Source organism: Physeter macrocephalus, chromosome 21 (genome assembly GCF_002837175.3).
Source record: "Physeter macrocephalus isolate SW-GA chromosome 21, ASM283717v5, whole genome shotgun sequence".
Classification (NCBI taxonomy): domain Eukaryota; kingdom Metazoa; phylum Chordata; class Mammalia; order Artiodactyla; family Physeteridae; genus Physeter; species Physeter macrocephalus.
This window is the reverse complement of record NC_041234.1, coordinates 18,510,572-18,529,425: the sequence shown is the minus strand read 5'-3', so window position 1 is coordinate 18,529,425 and position 18,854 is coordinate 18,510,572. Positions and strand designations below refer to the sequence as shown.

The 18,854-nt window shown below is 36.6% G+C and overlaps 1 protein-coding gene across 1 annotated transcript in view; it reads left to right on the top strand.

Moving 5' to 3' along the window:
- TMEM47 (transmembrane protein 47) overlaps positions 1–17,614 on the top strand; it is a 26,412-nt gene extending 8,798 nt beyond the window's left edge. The window contains exons 2-3 of the mRNA XM_007109911.4: positions 7,467–7,607; positions 17,418–17,614. Coding sequence (XP_007109973.1) covers positions 7,467–7,607; positions 17,418–17,596 — 320 coding nt within the window. The 3' untranslated portion in view covers positions 17,597–17,614. The remainder of the gene's footprint in view (positions 1–7,466; positions 7,608–17,417) is intronic.
- The last annotated feature ends 1,240 nt before the right edge of the window (positions 17,615–18,854 follow it).

Genomic DNA, 18,854 nt, shown 5'->3' with positions numbered 1-18,854 from the left:
CAGGCTCAGCGGCCGTGGCTCACGGGCCCAGCCGCTCCGTGGCATGTGGGACCTTCCCGGACCGGGGCACGAACCCGTGTCCCCTGCATCGGCAGGCGGACTCTCAACCACTGTGCCACCAGGGAAGCCCAAGGGGTGTTTTAATACTGATCGTGGGTGACTGGCTGGCTGCCGTCCATCTGCCCTTTGATTATTATTAGCTACGCTAAACCCATCACAAAAGCTTTTTAGTTGCTTAGAGGCAGGTCACCCACTCCTAGTCTTGGCATGGGTTTTCTTCTCGTTTTTCCAAATAACCAAATTTTCCAAATTGTAACCTTCTTAGGTTTTTTCCAAAGAGTGGAGAAGGAACAACGTTTGATGTAAAAGTTTATATATGTACTATGATTAGGAATTACTATTGAGAAATACCAGTACCCATTAGATAATAACTAGTTACCATTAAATGCTAACGAAATCTTTCTAATATAATACTTGGTAAGAAACAGCAGCCATTTGCAGTGATGGTGTCTTTCTTTTTTGTCTAAATACTGAAACATACTTTAATAGCAGGGCTTTGGCTAAGCAGTGTATACAATGGTTTTATTTGGGGAAAAAAACACTGTTATGGTGTTTAGATGATAAATTTCTACCAAATTTTCTGTGATAGAATTCTGTGAAGCAGCTAAAGTGCACCTTTATTTGTAAAGAAAAAAGTATGTGTGTTCTTCAAACATCAACACAAAACAACTCAAAAGTCTTGAACGAAATTGTCATGGATTGAAAATTAATAACCTGTTCGGCACTCTTGGACCACCAGAATTTTCCAAAATTTTGGTAAAATTGACCTGCACTTTGGTCATTAAAATTGTTGCATTATGTATTTGGATGGTTACCTGGGGTAATTTATGTGCTTAAAATAGGGTTGGCACTGTATTTCTGACACATTTTTTATCCATAAATGGGCCTAAAGAGTGAGACTTAAATCATATTGTTGCCAACTTAACATGGGTTTTAAAGTAGGTGCTTCTCTGACATTCCACTTGACTTTGTGCAACTCGGTGCACACAGTGTCTATACTGTTTGTCATTTTATGAAAGACGTAGTTGTTTGCCATAAATATTTGTTTGCATGTGAATGTTAGTTTTGATATTAGTTGTTTGAAAAAAGAGATGGTCATTTTAATTATTGAAGTTAGAATCCTGATTCTTCTTTTGGCTGCCTTTGTTTGTGTCTGTATCCCATGGAACAGTGGAAAATTAACGCAATGCTGAAGGATTTAGGTCAGGATGCAACTTAGCCAAGAAAACAAAGTTTAAACTCACTCAAAAATGGTTCCGATTTTGCAGTTCGCCACATGCAGAGTAACTAAGGAGAACTTGTGGATGGCTTGTGAGATAGCGTCAAGATGACAGAAAAGATTACTCTTATAGGTTGAGTAGGGAATGATTTTGATTGCAGTTACGGATATCATTTTGGTTAATATTCTTTTGGAGAATTCAAAGGTAAAAATATAAGTGTCTGTTTGGCACATTTCAGTGTGATTATAAAAGTTATTAAGATCAATATTTTACTTTCTGATGAGAATTATAGGAATAGTGAGAATCGTGCATTAAAATATTAGAATACACTCGGGGAAGTACCACCCACTCCTGCTGTGGGAGTTGAATTTATAAGGTTAAAAATGTGTTTCTTGGGCTTCCCTGGTGGCGCAGTGGTTGGGAGTCCGCCTGCCGATGCAGGGGATACGGGTTCGTGCCCCGGTCCGGGAGGATCCCGCATGCCGCGGAGCGGCTGGGCCCGTGAGCCATGGCCGCTGGGCCTGCGCGTCCGGAGCCTGTGCTCCGCAGCGGGAGAGGCCACAGCAGTGAGAGGCCTGTGTACCGCAAAAAAAAAAAAAAAAAAATGTGTTTCTTCATTGCTTTTTAATTATATCTAATTTCCTAGAAGAAGTGACAATTGGGTGCTCAAGCATTTACATACAGTAGAACTAATCTCAGCGTATAAACAATACCTACAGAGGTAAATAAATTAGCCAGTGTCTGATGAGTTAAAGGTTTTGAAATGAGACGGGTGGAGGAAAGCTTTAGGCACTGGTGTGGTACACTGACCTTGGCTCAAAAGTGTGGAAAATGTATCATCATTTAGATTTTGCTTTTCCTGAAAATCGGAAGTAAATTTTGACCGTGAATTCCCCAAGGGAATGTGAATTCTCCAATTTGGCAGTTATAATGTGGCCCATAGAATTTTCATAATGCAGTAGCAATTTCAGGCCAGTCTCATGTATTAGATTGTAAAGTAAGTCAGCACAATCCTGCAGAATACTAAAGCATTTATAGACATTGGAAACTCTGGCACCCGCTAGTAAAAATACTTAGAAAGAGGATTTGAATTTAGTTCCTGAGTTGCACATTAATGTTGGACTTGATGTTTTGACGTATGGACTGCCCAATTTTTGTTCTGTAGCTGCGGGGGAAAGTATAACATTGTGTGTTTGTCTTTTATATATATATATATATTGATTTATTTTAATTATTCTTTTCCTTTTTTATCTTTTTTTCTGTTAGAGAAAACTGTCATAGGGAAGCACATAGTTATCTTTAGCCTTGGCTTTTGTAGGTGCAGTTCCAATGCATCCAGTGTGTCACTGTGTCAGTTTTGCCAAAATACTTTTAAGTGGAACCTGACATATACTATGCCAGCCTCATTTCAGGTTTCATTTCCGCATCCAAAACATCCCTCCCAGCCCATTTGAGACCTAACCAGTTTATGGACCAAGATTGTACATTATTTCCTCCAAATCTATTATCACTTGTTCTCTCAGGTCTTAGAAACCAAACTCAGATTTCAAATCAGGTGGCCCAACATTGAACAATGACCAATTTTAATTGTGCAGAGCACTGCAATGTGTAAAACAGAACCATGGCCACTGATGTTCTGCAGAGCTGGTTTACGTTCACTGCTCCACTACAGTATCAGTATATCATTTATAGAAATGTATAAAACTAATGCCGAGTAATAAATCTCTAAGGACTCTTAACACTTTATCTGATTAAATACTGTGAGGGCTATAAAATTGGGGAACTAAGATTGATATAGAAATTAACCAATTATGAGAACTTAAAATAGATGATTTTTTTTGAAGAAATGGAGCTGAAAATTGAGAATTTTATGACATTTTGTTTTGCAAACACAATATGGGATAGCAAGTATTTGTGGCATGCAAACGTTCTAATGGAAAAAACGATTCGTGTATGGTTTTCCAGTCATTTATTATAGTATTAATGTAAAATTGCCCGAGTCCTGTAGTATATAACAAAATATTTTATATGTATATATTCTTGTTAAATCTACATTTGGTAGATAAGTAAATACATGTCTTTGTAAACATGAATCCCAGCCTATTATTTTAATGGTCATTAGTAGGTATCTATAAAAGTATTTTTGACTTGTTTTATTCCCCATCTCCTAGTCTTGTTCAGTAAGAAAGAGAAAAATGGTATCAGACCTATCTTCATAGTCCCTGACTTTAACTCATCTGTGAGGCAGGTCCTAATATTTGGACAGTGATTCTGTTGCTGTTTTCTGAAAGAGACACAATGCCACGTGCACTGTTCTCAGCTCCAATATGTCTAGTGATGAACCCTGAAAACTACCCTGAGCCTCCTTGACTATGGTAGCCGTTTCAAACCGCTTTTTCAGCTTACTGATTGATGTTCAACTGGTCAGCGAGTTAAAGCTTTGGTCCTGGGCAGCCTGCCCAAGTGAATCATTCCAAATGGGTATAATGACAACAATCCCCAAACTTGGCACCATCCACCAGAGATATAGCCTCAATACTTTAGTCTAAGCCCCAGCTTCTGGCCAGGACAGTGGCAGACATATGTGGCCCAATTCTAGTCTCTTGGAAAATAAAATGGCTTTTCTGTTTGAGCAGGCATAGCTATGGCTGTGGACCAAAGGGAAGGGTAGCAATATCATAACTGTGGAGATGCTGGTGATTGGTGCTCCTTTTTGACTTTATGTCTAAAGTGACTTTCTCATTAGCCACAGCTTCAATACTTAAAATTAAATATAGGACATATAGAAGAAAATCAGAACTGGTTGTATTCATCTACTTTTTAAGAACTATTTCCTTTGCTACAAGAGGTTCCCCTCCTAATTAGGTTCTAGTCCCTTTTAATACTTGTTATTCTCCTGTAGCTTCTATTGCATTTTATTGGCTTTCGGTATGAAATAAAGTATTACTATTTTAAGGAAATTCAACATGTGAAATTAGGATTTTTTTGCAGTTTTCTATTGTTATGCTGGATATGCATCACTTTGCACTCCTGTATTACTCATTAATCAAATTGACTTCATTATGAAATTATTATTGTCTGAGAGGCCTTTACCTAAAAGAAAGTTCAACATTTTAAAATGGTACATGAGGACTTCCTTGCAGGGCGCAGTAGTTAAGAATCCCCCTGCCAATGCAGGGGACATGGGTTTGATCCCTGGTCTGGGAAGTTCCCACATGCCGTGGAGCAACTAAGCCCGTGTGCCACAACTACTGAGCCTGTGCTCTAGAGCCTGCGAGCCACAACTACTGAGCCCATGTGCCACAACTACTGAGGCCCACGCGCCTAGAGCCCATGCTCCACAACAAGAGAAGCCACTGCAATGAGAAGCCTGTGCACTGCAACGAAGAGTAGCCCCCGCTCACAGCAACGAAGACCCAACGCAGCCAAAAATAAATAAATAAATAAATAAACAAAAACACATTCTATCTATAAATAAATAAATAAATAAATAAAATGGTACATGAGGTATAGACCAGGAGTCAGCAAACTATTGCCTGACAGCCCACCACTTGTTTTTGTAGATAAAGTTTTATTGGGACACAACCATGCTCCTTTTATTTACATACTGCCTAGGGCTGTTTTCACACAACACGGCAGAGTTGAGTAGTTGCAACAGAGACCATGACCCACAAAGCCTAAAATATTTAATATCTGGCCCTTTAGAGGGAAAGTTTGCCAATTTTTTTCTTAGTCTTGTTCTTTACAAAATGCAAAAAAATACATATATTTTAGTTATTCTTTGAGGATATTTAAAGTAGAGAAAAGTGATCAAAATTCCTGTTTTATTTTGGATTGAAAAGTAGAAATAGTCAAATGTGTGGCATTTTATGCCTTTTGGGCTATGTGAAAGAGCTTATTGGAAAAAAGCAATCTATTGTGCTTTTATTTTTAATATATTTTTAAAGTGAGTGAATAAGTTGTATCTTGATTTAAACAAAATGGATACTTTCAAAATTCTTATTTATTTAAAATAAGTTGGAGTAAGTTGCTAAAAGCAATAATCATTTTATGAAAGTAATACTCCAACAAGAAAATGTTCAGCATTGGCTCTTAAAGCCTCCAGGAATTTGATTGATGTCTGGATGGATTGATTTTATTATTATTATTTTTTGTACCTCAAACATTTAGATATAATGAAAATTTGATTTATTATTCAGAAATTTCAACTTATAACTTTTCAGAAGGATTTTTATAATGTTAAAGTGCAATAAAATTGTGCTATGCATAAACTTTTTCAAAACAATTTAGAGACTTCCAAATGTAAGGATTGTTCTTTTGTTGTTTTAATTCAAAGCTACGTGCTTTTATGGAACAACAACAAAAAAACCCATAGTATGGCTATCCTTTTAAACTCTAGTTGAAAGCCAGATATACTTTTGTTTGAAGTTATATTGCTTTATTACAAATAGATGGTATAAAAAAATGCTCTCCACTTTCTTCAGATTCATCTTTATATTTTAAGGAGTATGGATTTGTTCTGTTTTCTCCCTTGTTTGTTTGTTTCTTGATTGCTGTGCGAGTTCTAGTTCAGTGCCAGCTGTATTTCCAGAATTAATTAGGAGGAGAGGATGTGGAAGAGGATGCTTGAGGCAGGGTTATACAAGTGTAAATAAAAGAAGAAAATCTTAGGGCATTGTAGGTTCCTCTACTTGTCCCTTATCCTGCAGTGGTAAAGAGTGCACTTTGGGAGCTTTCTGGAGGGATAATTTCAGCGTGCAGCATCAAAATATCATGAGTTCTTGACTTTGGATAGACTGCATTGCAATTTAACCATGGGTTAAAGTCTACTTTTATTTCTTGCACATACATTAAAGTGAGGACCAGAAGAGGCAGCCTGGGACTTCCAAACAAAACCCACGGAAGAATGTTCTTCTCCAAAGTATCATTTTCTGTGATGCTTCCTAAGCTGGATAGTGCTTTTATATATTCACTTTACTTCTTAGAGAACATTCTACTCTTATAAAATGGAAAATGGGCCAGTTTTGTGTCATACTCTTTCTAAATCTTTATTTTATAAGAAATAACAAATACATTTCAGCGAGGTTTTGGTTTTATTCAGGGCATGGGAGACTCAAAGTATCTGTACAGAGGCCTGCACATAGTAAGTGGTCAGTATATTCTTACTGTTAACGCATGTGAATGAAGAAAGGAGCCAAGGAGCCACTTAGAGTCTATTCTGGCACCCTGGGAATACTTACTTTCAGAAACCATCCCTATGGTGGTAAATACAACAGTAAGAGATTAGAATGAAAGGAAAGAGAAGAGGAAAAAGCAACAAATCTTCCTGATGCTAATTTGCTGGGGGAGTTGTTTTAGTTGGTGGGGGGAGGGAGAGAAAGTCAATTAAAAAGTTGGGGTTTTTGTGTGTGTGTGTGCAAAGGAAGGCTTTCTAAGAAAGCACAGCAATAAAAGAAAAGAAGTATGTACTACAGCCACATGCAACAACATGGTTGAATATCAGAGGCATAAAAGCCAGACAGAAAATAAATACAGACTTAAAAGCCAGACATCAAAGAATTGATACCATTTATATAAAGTTTAAGAAAAGGCAAATCGAATACGTAAATAATGTTGGTTCATAGCCTGGGTAGGAGGGTGATTATTGACTGGGGAGGGGCACGAGGGAACTTTCTGGGTGATAGAAATGTTCTCTATCTTAATCTGGGCGGTGGTTATGTGGGTGTGTAAATATACATGAAATTCATCAAGTTCTCTACTTTCTATACTTATGATTTGTGAACTTTATAGCTCAATAGAAAATTAAATAATAATAATAATGACAATAGCTTGTGCAGGGGGCACCAATTTAGCATGAATGCTTAATAGAGTCCTTGGAAGAAAAGCATGGCAAACCTGTGGTCTAAAAACTGCTTAGCGAAGATTTCAAGGTGGGTCTGGAAGGATAAGTGAGATTTGGGTACATGGAAAAAAAAGATTAAAAAAAAAAACCCAACTGTGTTTAGCTTAATGTAGGAGACTTTTCTGAATAAGGACAATTATAGTAATTTTTGTTGCAAAACATCTCAAATCCCAAAGGATGCTTGGTATGCAGTAAAATCATGTCTATTTAGCTGCAGCAAGGTGACTGCTGCTGAGCATAGTTTACTGCTTGAAAAAAGCAATGCCTTTCTTTTTTCTTTCCAGATTGGCAGATTGCTACTCTGGCTTTACTCTTGGGCGGTGCTGCCATCATTCTCATTGCATTCCTGGTGGGTTTGATTTCCATCTGCGTGGGATCTCGAAGGCGCTTCTACAGACCTGTTGCTGTCATGCTTTTTGCAGCAGGTAAATATATTCATTACTTTCAAACCAGTATTAAAGTTTCATGGACCTTTCTACCATCCTCCCTTCTCATGCAGAAACAGTAATGTGGTTGCTGTATTACCTACAGATCAAGAGGCATGTTATATTTTAAGGTAAATTGGCTACAGGTTTATCATAGTATCAGTTTTCAGTGTGTTAAGCATTTCACAGAGCACAGTGGCAATTTCTAAACTTCGAACTAAAACTCGAATAAATAATAATGGCTCTTGACAAGGGCTGTTGCCTTAGGAATTGCAGCAGATGTGTTTACCAACAGTCTTTCTTCACATCCAGTATTTTTTTCCTCCTTTTACTGCCCCCTTGGTGAGTTTTTTTCTGCCATAAAACTGAAAAAAAATTCCAATATGTGTACCCTTAAAGGTATAAATCTGTTTTGAAATAAACATGGTTATACTGAAAAATCATAATGTTTAATATGACCCATCAGACAATTCAATTGTGTGAGTTCAATGGCATATTCATTAATTTAGCAACCCATCTTTCTATGAAGCACAGCTTGGATTAAAATATCAACCCAGGTAAAATGGAAGTTTTACTAAAATTCAGGGAGCTATTTAGAAAAGGGGCTTATAAGACTAAAAGCCCAGTACATTATTTGATATGAGTTTAATTTTCATTTATAAGGATCTCCTTAAATATTCTTATAAATGACCGAAACTGAAATATTCTTGTTGGTGCCTTCAATTTACCCTGTCAGTCATATCTGATTTGAAGACTGCAAAATAAGCCCCTGTGACTGTCAACAATGAAGACACTGACAGAACCATCTAGCCTGTTAGATGGATTTTTTAAAGCTGTTTAAAGATGGGAATAGATGAAATTTCTCAGGATTTGAAGGGTCATTTGGTCTAAAAATATAAAATCAGAAGTGTTCTGCTGCCCCCTGCTGTTTGTGTTCATCTTCTTATACCCATGAAGACTGGTCAGAATGCAAGGGTCATAAAAACAACGGTCCACAGGGCTGAAAGAATGTAGAAACAGATCTAATTAAAATCTCTTAAGTGATGTGCTCAAGATCACATAGTAGTTACTGGTGGACCTGGGGCTAGGAGGCTACTGAATCCTAAACGGGTGGTTCATTCACTACTGAATCCCTCATTCATTCATTCACTCTTTATTGGGTACCTATTATGGACTGGACATTGTATTGAGACACCTATAAAACTGGCTAAATAGCATGACAGATACTTTCTAATAGAGTAGAAAACACTGTTACAAAAAATATTTTGAAGTCTTAGGCAGTGACCACAATATCATTATATTGTTGATCTCGTGTAATAAAGGTCTCTATTGTGAATCATTTAGTATAACATGAAGATTCTCCTAAAGATTCCATCATTCTCCAATTTATTTCTCAGTTCATGGATTTGCCACGGCTCTTTTCCTATTTTTACAATGAAATAACTTAGATATTTTAATTATAGTATAAGTTTATCTTTGCAGCTAGGATTTATTAACAGTGATTAGAGAGTCAGTTATAATAGAATTTCTTGATAAATTGTTCTGAAATGATACACAGTTCTTTAAAACTGGAATTATGTTTTGAATAACTTTTAGAATACTCATATTTCTGATTTATGACGATATAGAGACAGTCTAGACATTCTCTTATAAATATCCAGTATTATTGTGCTACCTAGTTACTATCCCATTTAGCCTTTAACTTACTCTATAATGGCATATGCAGAATCTATAAAGAAATCTGTTGTTTAAAGCACCTATTATAAACATTCTTACAGAAATAACTGGAAGTTCCAGTTTTTTCTTTAAAAGTTCTATTGTTTTTCCCAAGTATAGCAAAATTTGTGAAAATGTGAAAATAAGCACTGGTTGTAACAGAAAACATATTGTAAATGAGTATAAGTTAAAGGTGATGGATTTGGTCAAAAAAAGATTTTGATTTAACTCTCGCTGCCACAAATATTAGTAAATTATAAAATAACGAGACGAATCCCTAAAGCAACATTCATACAGTATTATTCTACCTGCCGAGACTGAAAATGAGCATTATACTGCTACATTTTAAAACTGTACATGTGCTGAGATTTAATTTTACTCATTCTCTTTTGAGACTGCTTATGAAAGCTTTTTTTAAAATAACCATTAGTTTAGCGTTCACTTTGCATATAAGCAAGGTAAAACTTACTGGTTATTTGAAACATGTCATGAAAAAGTTTCTCTCTCCCATCTGCAAAAGCCATTAAAGAGTTGCCTGTAGCTGACTTCTGGAAAAGATATTTATTAAACATAATAATCCATTTATGATTTGGGTGTAAGATTAACAAAGTTGGAAAATCTGCCTACTTGAAACAATGCTAGCTAAAAATCATGGTTGTTTATCTTGCGTGCTTCTTAGGAAACATACTTATTCTAGCGGTTGGCTTGTCTCACCAGTTTAGTGATTCTTTGTAAATGTGTATTTGGGACTATTTTCCCTTTTTACTCATCCTGGTCTGCTTGGAAATGGTCTGTATTTCTCCACTTTTCTCACAATATTTTCTTCTCCAAATAATATTAAGCTTTATCTTGGTATTCACACACATAGGGAATGATACTTATCTCAACTAAGAAATATTCTTTTTTTTTTGCTTCTGCTGAAACTTGCAGTACATAAAATCAAAACAGACATAGCACTACCACTTGGAAACATCTCTACACAGAACTACATCATTAATTCAATACCATATGCAGTGCCTGGTACTCTGGGGCACTCAGTAAATAGCTGAATGAATGACGGAAAGAAGACTGAGGAATGTGGCTTATAATCTGATAGGGAAAAACAGGCATGAAAACAACTAGCTAACTGTAATTTGGTTTTTCTTAAACCATTTCTCTGTTGGCAATTTATGAAGCAGCAAGTTCCCTGTGACCACAAATCTAAGACCAAAACAGCTCAAAAAAGTAACAGTTGTAAAGATTATTTTTAATATATCCATATTTTCATTCATTTATTTAACAAATATATGTTGGGTGCCTATAGTATGCAACTACACTATCTTGGTGTTAGATAATATACTCTTAAAGGGTTTTTACTAAAAGCTGATGATTAAGTCTTATAAACACAGCCAAACAAATTTTAAAGGTTTTCTTGTCTTCTCTTTTTCTCTGAGGTCCTTGATTTAGGGTGGGTTTGCTACCTGCTTGAATAATTGCTAGAAGATCTAAGAGCTAGCCATCGCTGCAACCCATCTAAAACATTGTCCTATGTTCCACAACTCTTCTACCTTCGGTCCTACAAATTTAGACTTCAGAATAAGATGTTATCTATAATGATACTGTTGATGATAATAATAATTAACTGAGCACCTACCATGTGTCATACTGCTAGACCTGTAGCACACTGCTATCTCTGCTATAACAGTCTTAAGATTAGGTATTTATTTTCCTCGTATTATCAGTGAAGAAGCAGCCTCAGAAAGGTTCAGTAATTGTCTGGTGTTGTCCAGCTAGTAAGTTGCAGAGCCAGGGTTTCAATTCAGGGCAGCTATCTAATTTGAGAGCCCAAGTGAGGTTTCACGAGTTATCTGTACTTGGGTACATATAACACATAGAAAAATAAGAGCCGAATCAGCCTTGAATTTTTAATTCAGCTGCCAACTATGTACTACAGTTGGAGTCCATCCTGTAACTCCAGTTACTCCATCTCTTGGGAGCAACACCTGAAGGATGGCAGCAACTCAAGGTGTCATAAAGACCACAAACTGATCAGTACAACATGATTGAAACATAGCACATCATGAGAACTGTGCACATCCAGTACAGTTGACTATAGCATGTTTTTTATTGTGTAACTGACAATGACAGATAATGCATGAGGAGATTCTGATACCTGACATCTAGTTTTCACTAAAGACTTGGTGAAATTAGAGGGGTTGCCTTTTTCTGGGTCCTTTTCTTTTATTGTCTGGTTTTGCAGATCTTTTTATGCCCCACTGGGACTTAGGATGATTGTTTCCCTTTTTTCCCCCATGGCCTTTAAGACAAGTTGCAGAAAATTCTGAGTCTTTCATAATTCATATTTTAAATGACAGAATCCCCACTAATTGTATTATTGAGGATGTTCCTTTCTCTTATATCTGCAGAAAGCCTCCTCTAAATGATTGTTTATGCAGAATGGGGATATTTTGGGAGGGGGTCCTGCACCTGCTTTCCATCTCTGATTAGAGGCTTGTGTATTGCAGCCCTCCTCTCCATCCTGTCAGGCACAAGGAGATGGCTGGAGGTATTTCAAGTCTAGATTTTGACAGAAAAATCAGTGTCCAGCTTATATTTCAAACTAAAAAGGAGTTCTATTCACAGATCTTTATCCATATCAAACTACCCTTTGGTTAGAACAGTTTACAGTATCACCATCAAGAACTCATTTCATATGTACTGCTTAATTTTAAGTAGTTATAGATTAAATTAAAAAGGAGAGAAATTGATAACTTCATGTTAACCTTTCATGGGCAAATGTTTTTTATTCTACAAATACTGTTTCCTTTATGTGAATTTGATATTTAAGGGAGTTGGCTGGATAGTCCTATCGATTCTGTCTTTAAATTATCTTCGAAGTGTGTAGCTTCTTTTTATACACCACCATTACTGAGTTAGTTGAGGATATAACTCTTCCTCAAGTGGAACATCTCAGTTCCCAAATTTGAACTTCCCCCTAATTTATTTTTCTGTGGTAACGTCTGAGTTAAACTGTCTATGTGACTCCTTCCTTTCCCTTTCCTGGAATCCAGTTGCTCAGTTTTTCTTTTATAGTCTTTACTTTCCCTGACCTTTCCCACTGATGTTACCTTAGTCATCACTGTGCACAGGTATCCATGCACTGACTAACCTCCTAGGGGCCTGTCCTCCTCCAGTCTCCTCCCTTTTAGGCTGTCTTGCATACAAACACATGAGATGTAGTTCTGAAATACAAATCTGGTCTTGTCACTTGTTCTTTTGGTTTCCCCAGAGGCAGAATCTGAAGCAAGGAATCAAGTACAAGTACTTAATCTGGGAGGTAAAAGAAGGGATATGCAAAGAAAGTGAGACAGGGAAGAGAAGGCAGCCAATAAAGTGTACATTACCAAACCAGTAGTCACTGTAAGCACCTGGAGCTTAATCTTCCTGGAAAAATTTTGGAAACCTGTACAGAACACACCCCTCAGAGTTACCTCACTGGAAGGACTAGGGAATTGGAGTATTTATAAACCAAATGCTGATAGTCATTGGTAAGGGCTGTTGGTGATGATGGGGAAACAGCAATGGTAATTTCCCAGAACAATGTACCTGCCTCGGAGTCAGGCAAAGTAGCTTTTGTGGCCAGAGGAAAAGTCAGGCAAAGAAGTGCAGGTGTTGACAATTGAAAGTCAGGCTGACATATACTGGAATTATGAGGATGAGAGTATATGGATAGGGTACCAACAGCATCTACAATTCAAATAACCTCTGAAATGTCTCCCTATAGAAACCAGTCTGTATATTTTTGACATGCTAATAAGTCTTTTATAGTCTAAACCAAACATCTCCATGTGACTGTGCCCTTCATTCTACCCATGTGAATTTTCTATGGGCACAGCCTCTTATATCTCTGTGCTTTATGGAAACTGCTTCTTCTTCCTAGAGGTCTTTTCATGTTTCTCTTCTGACCGAGTACTGTCCATCCTTCAAGAACCAGTTCAAATAGTGCTTCGTCTCTGAAGCCCTCCCTTCTTTCTGCAGGCAGAAGTGGTACTTGGAATATCATTAGAGCTCAATAAACATGATGAATGGATTATAAGTGAACATGCCTCTACTACTACTGTTGAACACATTTGTTTGTATCTGTGTGTCTGTCTCCACGATAGAGTATGAAATATCAAAGGGCAAGGCCCGTGTCCTATCTGTGTTACCTCTTTCACCTAGAATGCAGTGGGCATCCAATAAATGTTTGTTGAAATATTGAAATATCCCCATGTTAGAAAATATTGACTATTTGAATATTGAATATTTTGAATATTTCAATATTGAAAACATTGAAAAATATCCCCTTAAAGAAAACTAGAAATAACACAAGAATCTCTAAGTTCTTGTCATGTTTCTGTCTGCACAATTTCATGGCTGGTAGTTTTGTTGCCTCTTTTCCAAAAAGTAGGGAGGGGGAATAAAATGAACCTCAAATTCCCTTAAAATTCTAAAATGCTATACAACTTTACTTATGCCTCTGAGATAGAGCATAGAAAATACCACAGCCAATGCCTATTATGTTTCATCGATTGGTGGTAAAGTAGAAACATAGTATGGTGTTATTTTCTTGAGTTCTGGACTCTAGGTGTGTTTGGTAGTTTCCTTTGCAGCATCTGTGAAAGGCAAGGAGGCATTTTAACCTGCATCTATATATTAAATGAAGAAAATTATTTACAAATGCAGGATTATATTCTTTTCTCAATTTTGCTATTACATGCATTTTTCTCAGTGATTCCAAAGAGAGTAAAATAATTCAGAAGCATAAAGCGTTTTAGGGTCATTTTCATCTGGCAAACAACACAATAAAGTTCCATCTCTAAGAAAGCCGCTCAAGAGAGAGGAGGGAGCCAGTGGAGCCTAATGGAGCTGTATTTCTACTTTTCCCACTAGAGGGAAACTATATCATTATATTATACCATGAAGACCGAATATTTTCTAAATAAAACACACTGAAATGAATATTAAAAGCAGACTGGGTGAACACCTCACTCCAGGAACTGGCTGATTCACAAAAGAAGCAGTATAATCCTTTTAGAATATAATTCAGATCAGTTTTTACTTCTCTGCTCACATTCCTCTTGCAGTTGCTCATCACATTTAGAATGAAATCCAGACCCCTGACCATGGTTCACAAGGCCATTCCTGAACGAGCCTCTGGCTGCCTTTTCTATCTCATCTCATGCTGTTCCCTTCCTTGCTCTCTGTACCACTGTACTGCATCCACAGCATCCTTACTGATGTTCCACTGTACCCAGTGTGCTCCTGCATCAGGAGTTTTGCACTGCCTGTGCCTTCTACCCAAGATTGCTCACTTCCCACTATATTGACCTGCACCCCTCACTTCATTCAGGTCTGTGCTTTAATGACTCCTCCCCAGAGAGGCCTTCTTCAGCTCTCATCTAAAAGAGCAGCCTGCATCCCTCTGTCTTGTTTTCTAGTTTTCTTGTATTTTCACATCTCTTAGCAATACCTGCCGTATTCTGTATTTACTTACTGATAATGGTGTGCCTAGCCATGAGGGTAGCAACTTGTGTTACCAGTGCCTTAAACTGTGTCACTTTAGAAACATTCAAGTATTTGTTGAATGAGTAAATGAATTTTACTGTTTCTAATTCACATTCATATTTCAATCGTATCCTGGCAGGATCAGTCATGATTTGACTAGTGACCAGAGTATAGAAACCAAAGGAGAAAAATGCCTTTTTTTCTTTTTAACTTACTTAGTAACTTTGGAATTTTTTTTTTCTGTAATCCATGGTTGATAGTAATTGACTTCTTATTAGTTTTAAGACATTTAAAACATGAAAGCACCCTTCCCATCACAAAGGCACGGAGCCAGCCAGTTTTTAAATTAATACACATTTAGCACTTACTGGCTGGAAATAGAAGTGTGGATTATATAATATGCTGTTGGTTGCTCTAACAACGACCTAAAACTTTTTCTGAGATTTTTAAACTATAAACAAGGTGTGATTTCTGTTTTGAATGTTGAGAGATTCTCCTGTTATATGGACCTACTTATCCATCCACTGTCAGTAGTAATGTGGAAGTATGGTAGGCTAGTGCTGGCCCAGAGCAGTGTTGAGCTACATGGCAAAAATGTTTGGAATTCTTATATCTGCTTCCAGAAAGGTCATTTCACCCCTAGTCTGAGCGTTATCGAAAGTAATAATTTTGAGCAATCATGCCCCCTCATGAGTTTTCTGTAGTTCATCAGTCTTATGCCAGAGATAGATGACTGTTATGTAGACTTTCTAGGAACATTAGTCATATTGGTATTAATGATATTTTACAGGTACTGAGAATAGATGAGAGTAGATTTTAAAGCACGAAATTCCAGTTTAAGTAAACACACTATCCATCCTCTTGCTGTTTTCAAAAAACGTAATAAGCTGTATCATTTTTACTGTGTCAAAGTTTATTCTTGTCTCCTACACCTTAATTATTTACATTTTTGTTGTTGCATTTTTGGAATTTATGGTATTTTTAAGATGAGTTAAATAATATTTATTTTAACCCCAAATTTACGTTATATATCAGGGGTTGGTAAACTTTTTTCTATAAAAGGCCAGATAGTAAATACTTCTGGCTTTGTGGGCCACATGGTTTCTGTTGCAGCTACTCAACTGTGCCATGGTAGTGTGAACAGTACATAAATGAATGAGCCTGGCTGTGTTCCAGTATAACTTTTTTTCAAAAACAAAAAGCAGGCCAGATTTGGTAGTTTGCCAATCCCTGTCACACATATTACTATATCTCAGATTTTTCGGGGTGAAGATTGTCTCTTGAGGGTGGAAGCCATCATATAGTAGAGAACAAGGCAGATGCATCCCATAAATTCTCATTAAATTGATTTAAATAAAATAGAAGGGAATTCCCTGGTGGTCCAGTGGTTAGGACTCTGTGCTTCCACTGCAGGGGGCATGGGTTCAATCCCTGGTTGGGGATCCCACAAACCGTGCGGCATGGACAAAAAAAAAAAAAAAAAAAAAAAAAAATTATATAATAGTTGATCCAATAGAAAGTTATGATTTTGAATGGAAGACATCACCTCATGTATAATCCAGTGTCTCCCATATAAAAATATCCACTGGATAAATACCAACTGCATTTTAGATATTTTTTTAAAAAAGCACCTCCCCCTTCCTGATTAACTGGTTTCTTTTATTTTATTAAGTATGACTCATCACATTTCCCCTTTAGCCCTGCCTAAGAACTAAGATTTAACTAAGAAGTAAGAGCTAAGTTTTGTGCCCTATTGTGGTAGACATCATTAACTTAGGTTTTCTAGTACGATTATCTCCCATGCCTTCATAGACTTAATTCTTTTTTGAAAGTAGGTGAGGAATAAATATATAAATGTCATCTGTTATATCTCATAGGGTGTAAGTTGGTGTGGCTTCTTGACAAAGATGACTTTTGAACCCATTTTAAAAGATGAGAGGTATGGACTGGATGAAAAGAAAAGAATAAAAATAGGTTTTGATCAGAGTAAGGACATCAAGGTAGGACTTGGAATATTGGACTGAGTTAGATGATATTGAGAAGTGACAGCAACAAAAGCACATCTTGAATCACAGGTACACCAGTTTCATCAGTGCAGATGAATTCAAAGTCCCCAATTTCTCAAGAGTATAAATAAATAACGGGTTTCTAGCTGCTATTTGGGGTCACTATTCTTGGGAAGCTATTTACAGGTGTTGTATAGTGAAACAGTTTAGCTAAACTAGTACTACTTGCCATAATAGTGATAATTATATATGTGTTTGTAAAGTGAGAACCATTACTTTGTATGCTCATATAAATTATATTACACTAATTACTTCATCAAATACTATTATAGTGATTTGCTAATTATTTATAGAGTAATTCTTGCTGTACTGTGAAATAGTGTTAAACAGAAAAAAATTGTCAATATTTTAAAGTGTACCATCTAGAATAAGCAATGCTTCAAATTTTTTGGCTTTTTTGTTTATTTGATTAAAGTGTAATTCTCATACATATGTATATTTGTATATCATTTTATTTCCTGTAAATAACATTTTCCTAATTTTGATTTGCTTTTTTTTTTAGTTGTTTTACAGGTTTGCAGCCTGGTCCTTTACCCAATCAAGTTCATTGAAACTGTGAGCTTGAAAATTTACCATGAGTTCAATTGGGGTTATGGCCTGGCCTGGGGTGCAACTATATTTTCGTTTGGGGGTGCCATCCTTTATTGCCTGAACCCTAAGAACTACGAAGACTACTACTAGAACCAATAGTCTCAAATTTAAAAAAAAAATCAACCATCCAACAAAAGGATTACATCTGCATCTTTTCTAACTCACTATTTTCTAAAACACTTGTGGAGCATCAAGCAGTTTGCTCAGTTGATTTAATATCTTTTGCCTTTTGGCTGTCAACATCATAACCAGCTTTTACATCCATTTTAGGGACCTGCACAAATTAAGAGAGCTGATTAGACATAGGCAAATGCTGCAAACTTCCAATATGTTCATGTCACTTTTCTTGACAAGCGAAGGGTCTATATGACAGCAACCATTGTGAGAAACTAGTTGGAATGAGAAATGCCTGAATCTCCTATTGCCTGCAGGGGAGCAGCTGGCATAAACAACGTTTAGAAGCTCCTTTGTGCTGACAAGGATTCCACTGTTAGAGTCCTTATCGCCTGCTTATCCCACCCCGTGACTACATTGGCCGTTGGTTATTTGCTTGAGTGAACTCTTGAAAAGTGAACTTCCTTTCAGCATCTAATGGGGGTTCTGAATGTAACTGGTTAATGATACATATTCCACCTTCAAGAATACTTGTTTTCAAGGGAGGTAATGCTTTGGCAATCAGCATCTCCCTGGGAAGGAAGTCAAGACTCGGAGACATGTGCTTTTCATTATGTGGTTAGAAATTTTGCCTCAGCCATATCTAGAATGAGGAAAAATCGAGTCTCTACTTTCCTTGGGGCAACTAGAAAGAAATATGCATGAGTTGCTTTTGTCCTAAGTACCCTTTAAATCACTTACCAAACATTACAGCAAACAGTTGTGCATATGTAACAAGCTTAAATATTTTTATAGAAGGTGAACCATTAGTATAAATGGTAATAAGTTGTTCCCTAGCCCTACACATGCATTTGCCTTTTGCACATAAAATAAATGTTTGCTCTAGTGAAGTGATTTGAACACTGACCTTGTACACATTTTTAAGAGGCTTAGATCGGTATTCACACTTATTTACCGTACAAAAGTGCATATACCCTAAAGCTTTTGCTCTGTGTTCTCTACTGTTTCACTGGAAAGTGTTAATAGAATTGTATAAGAAGAAAAATTGAAATGGTGTTAATCTGAAAATTAATGATTCTTCTGTAAGCCCTGTAGTTCAAAAGAGAGTAGCAATTAGGATGATCATTGTGTTTAAAATTCATTAAAATAGAAGGCTGCTTTTTTCCCAAGTATTTTAAATGTCTTCATTAAAAAATAAAGGAATAGTGATAGATTTATATAAATGTCTAAATGT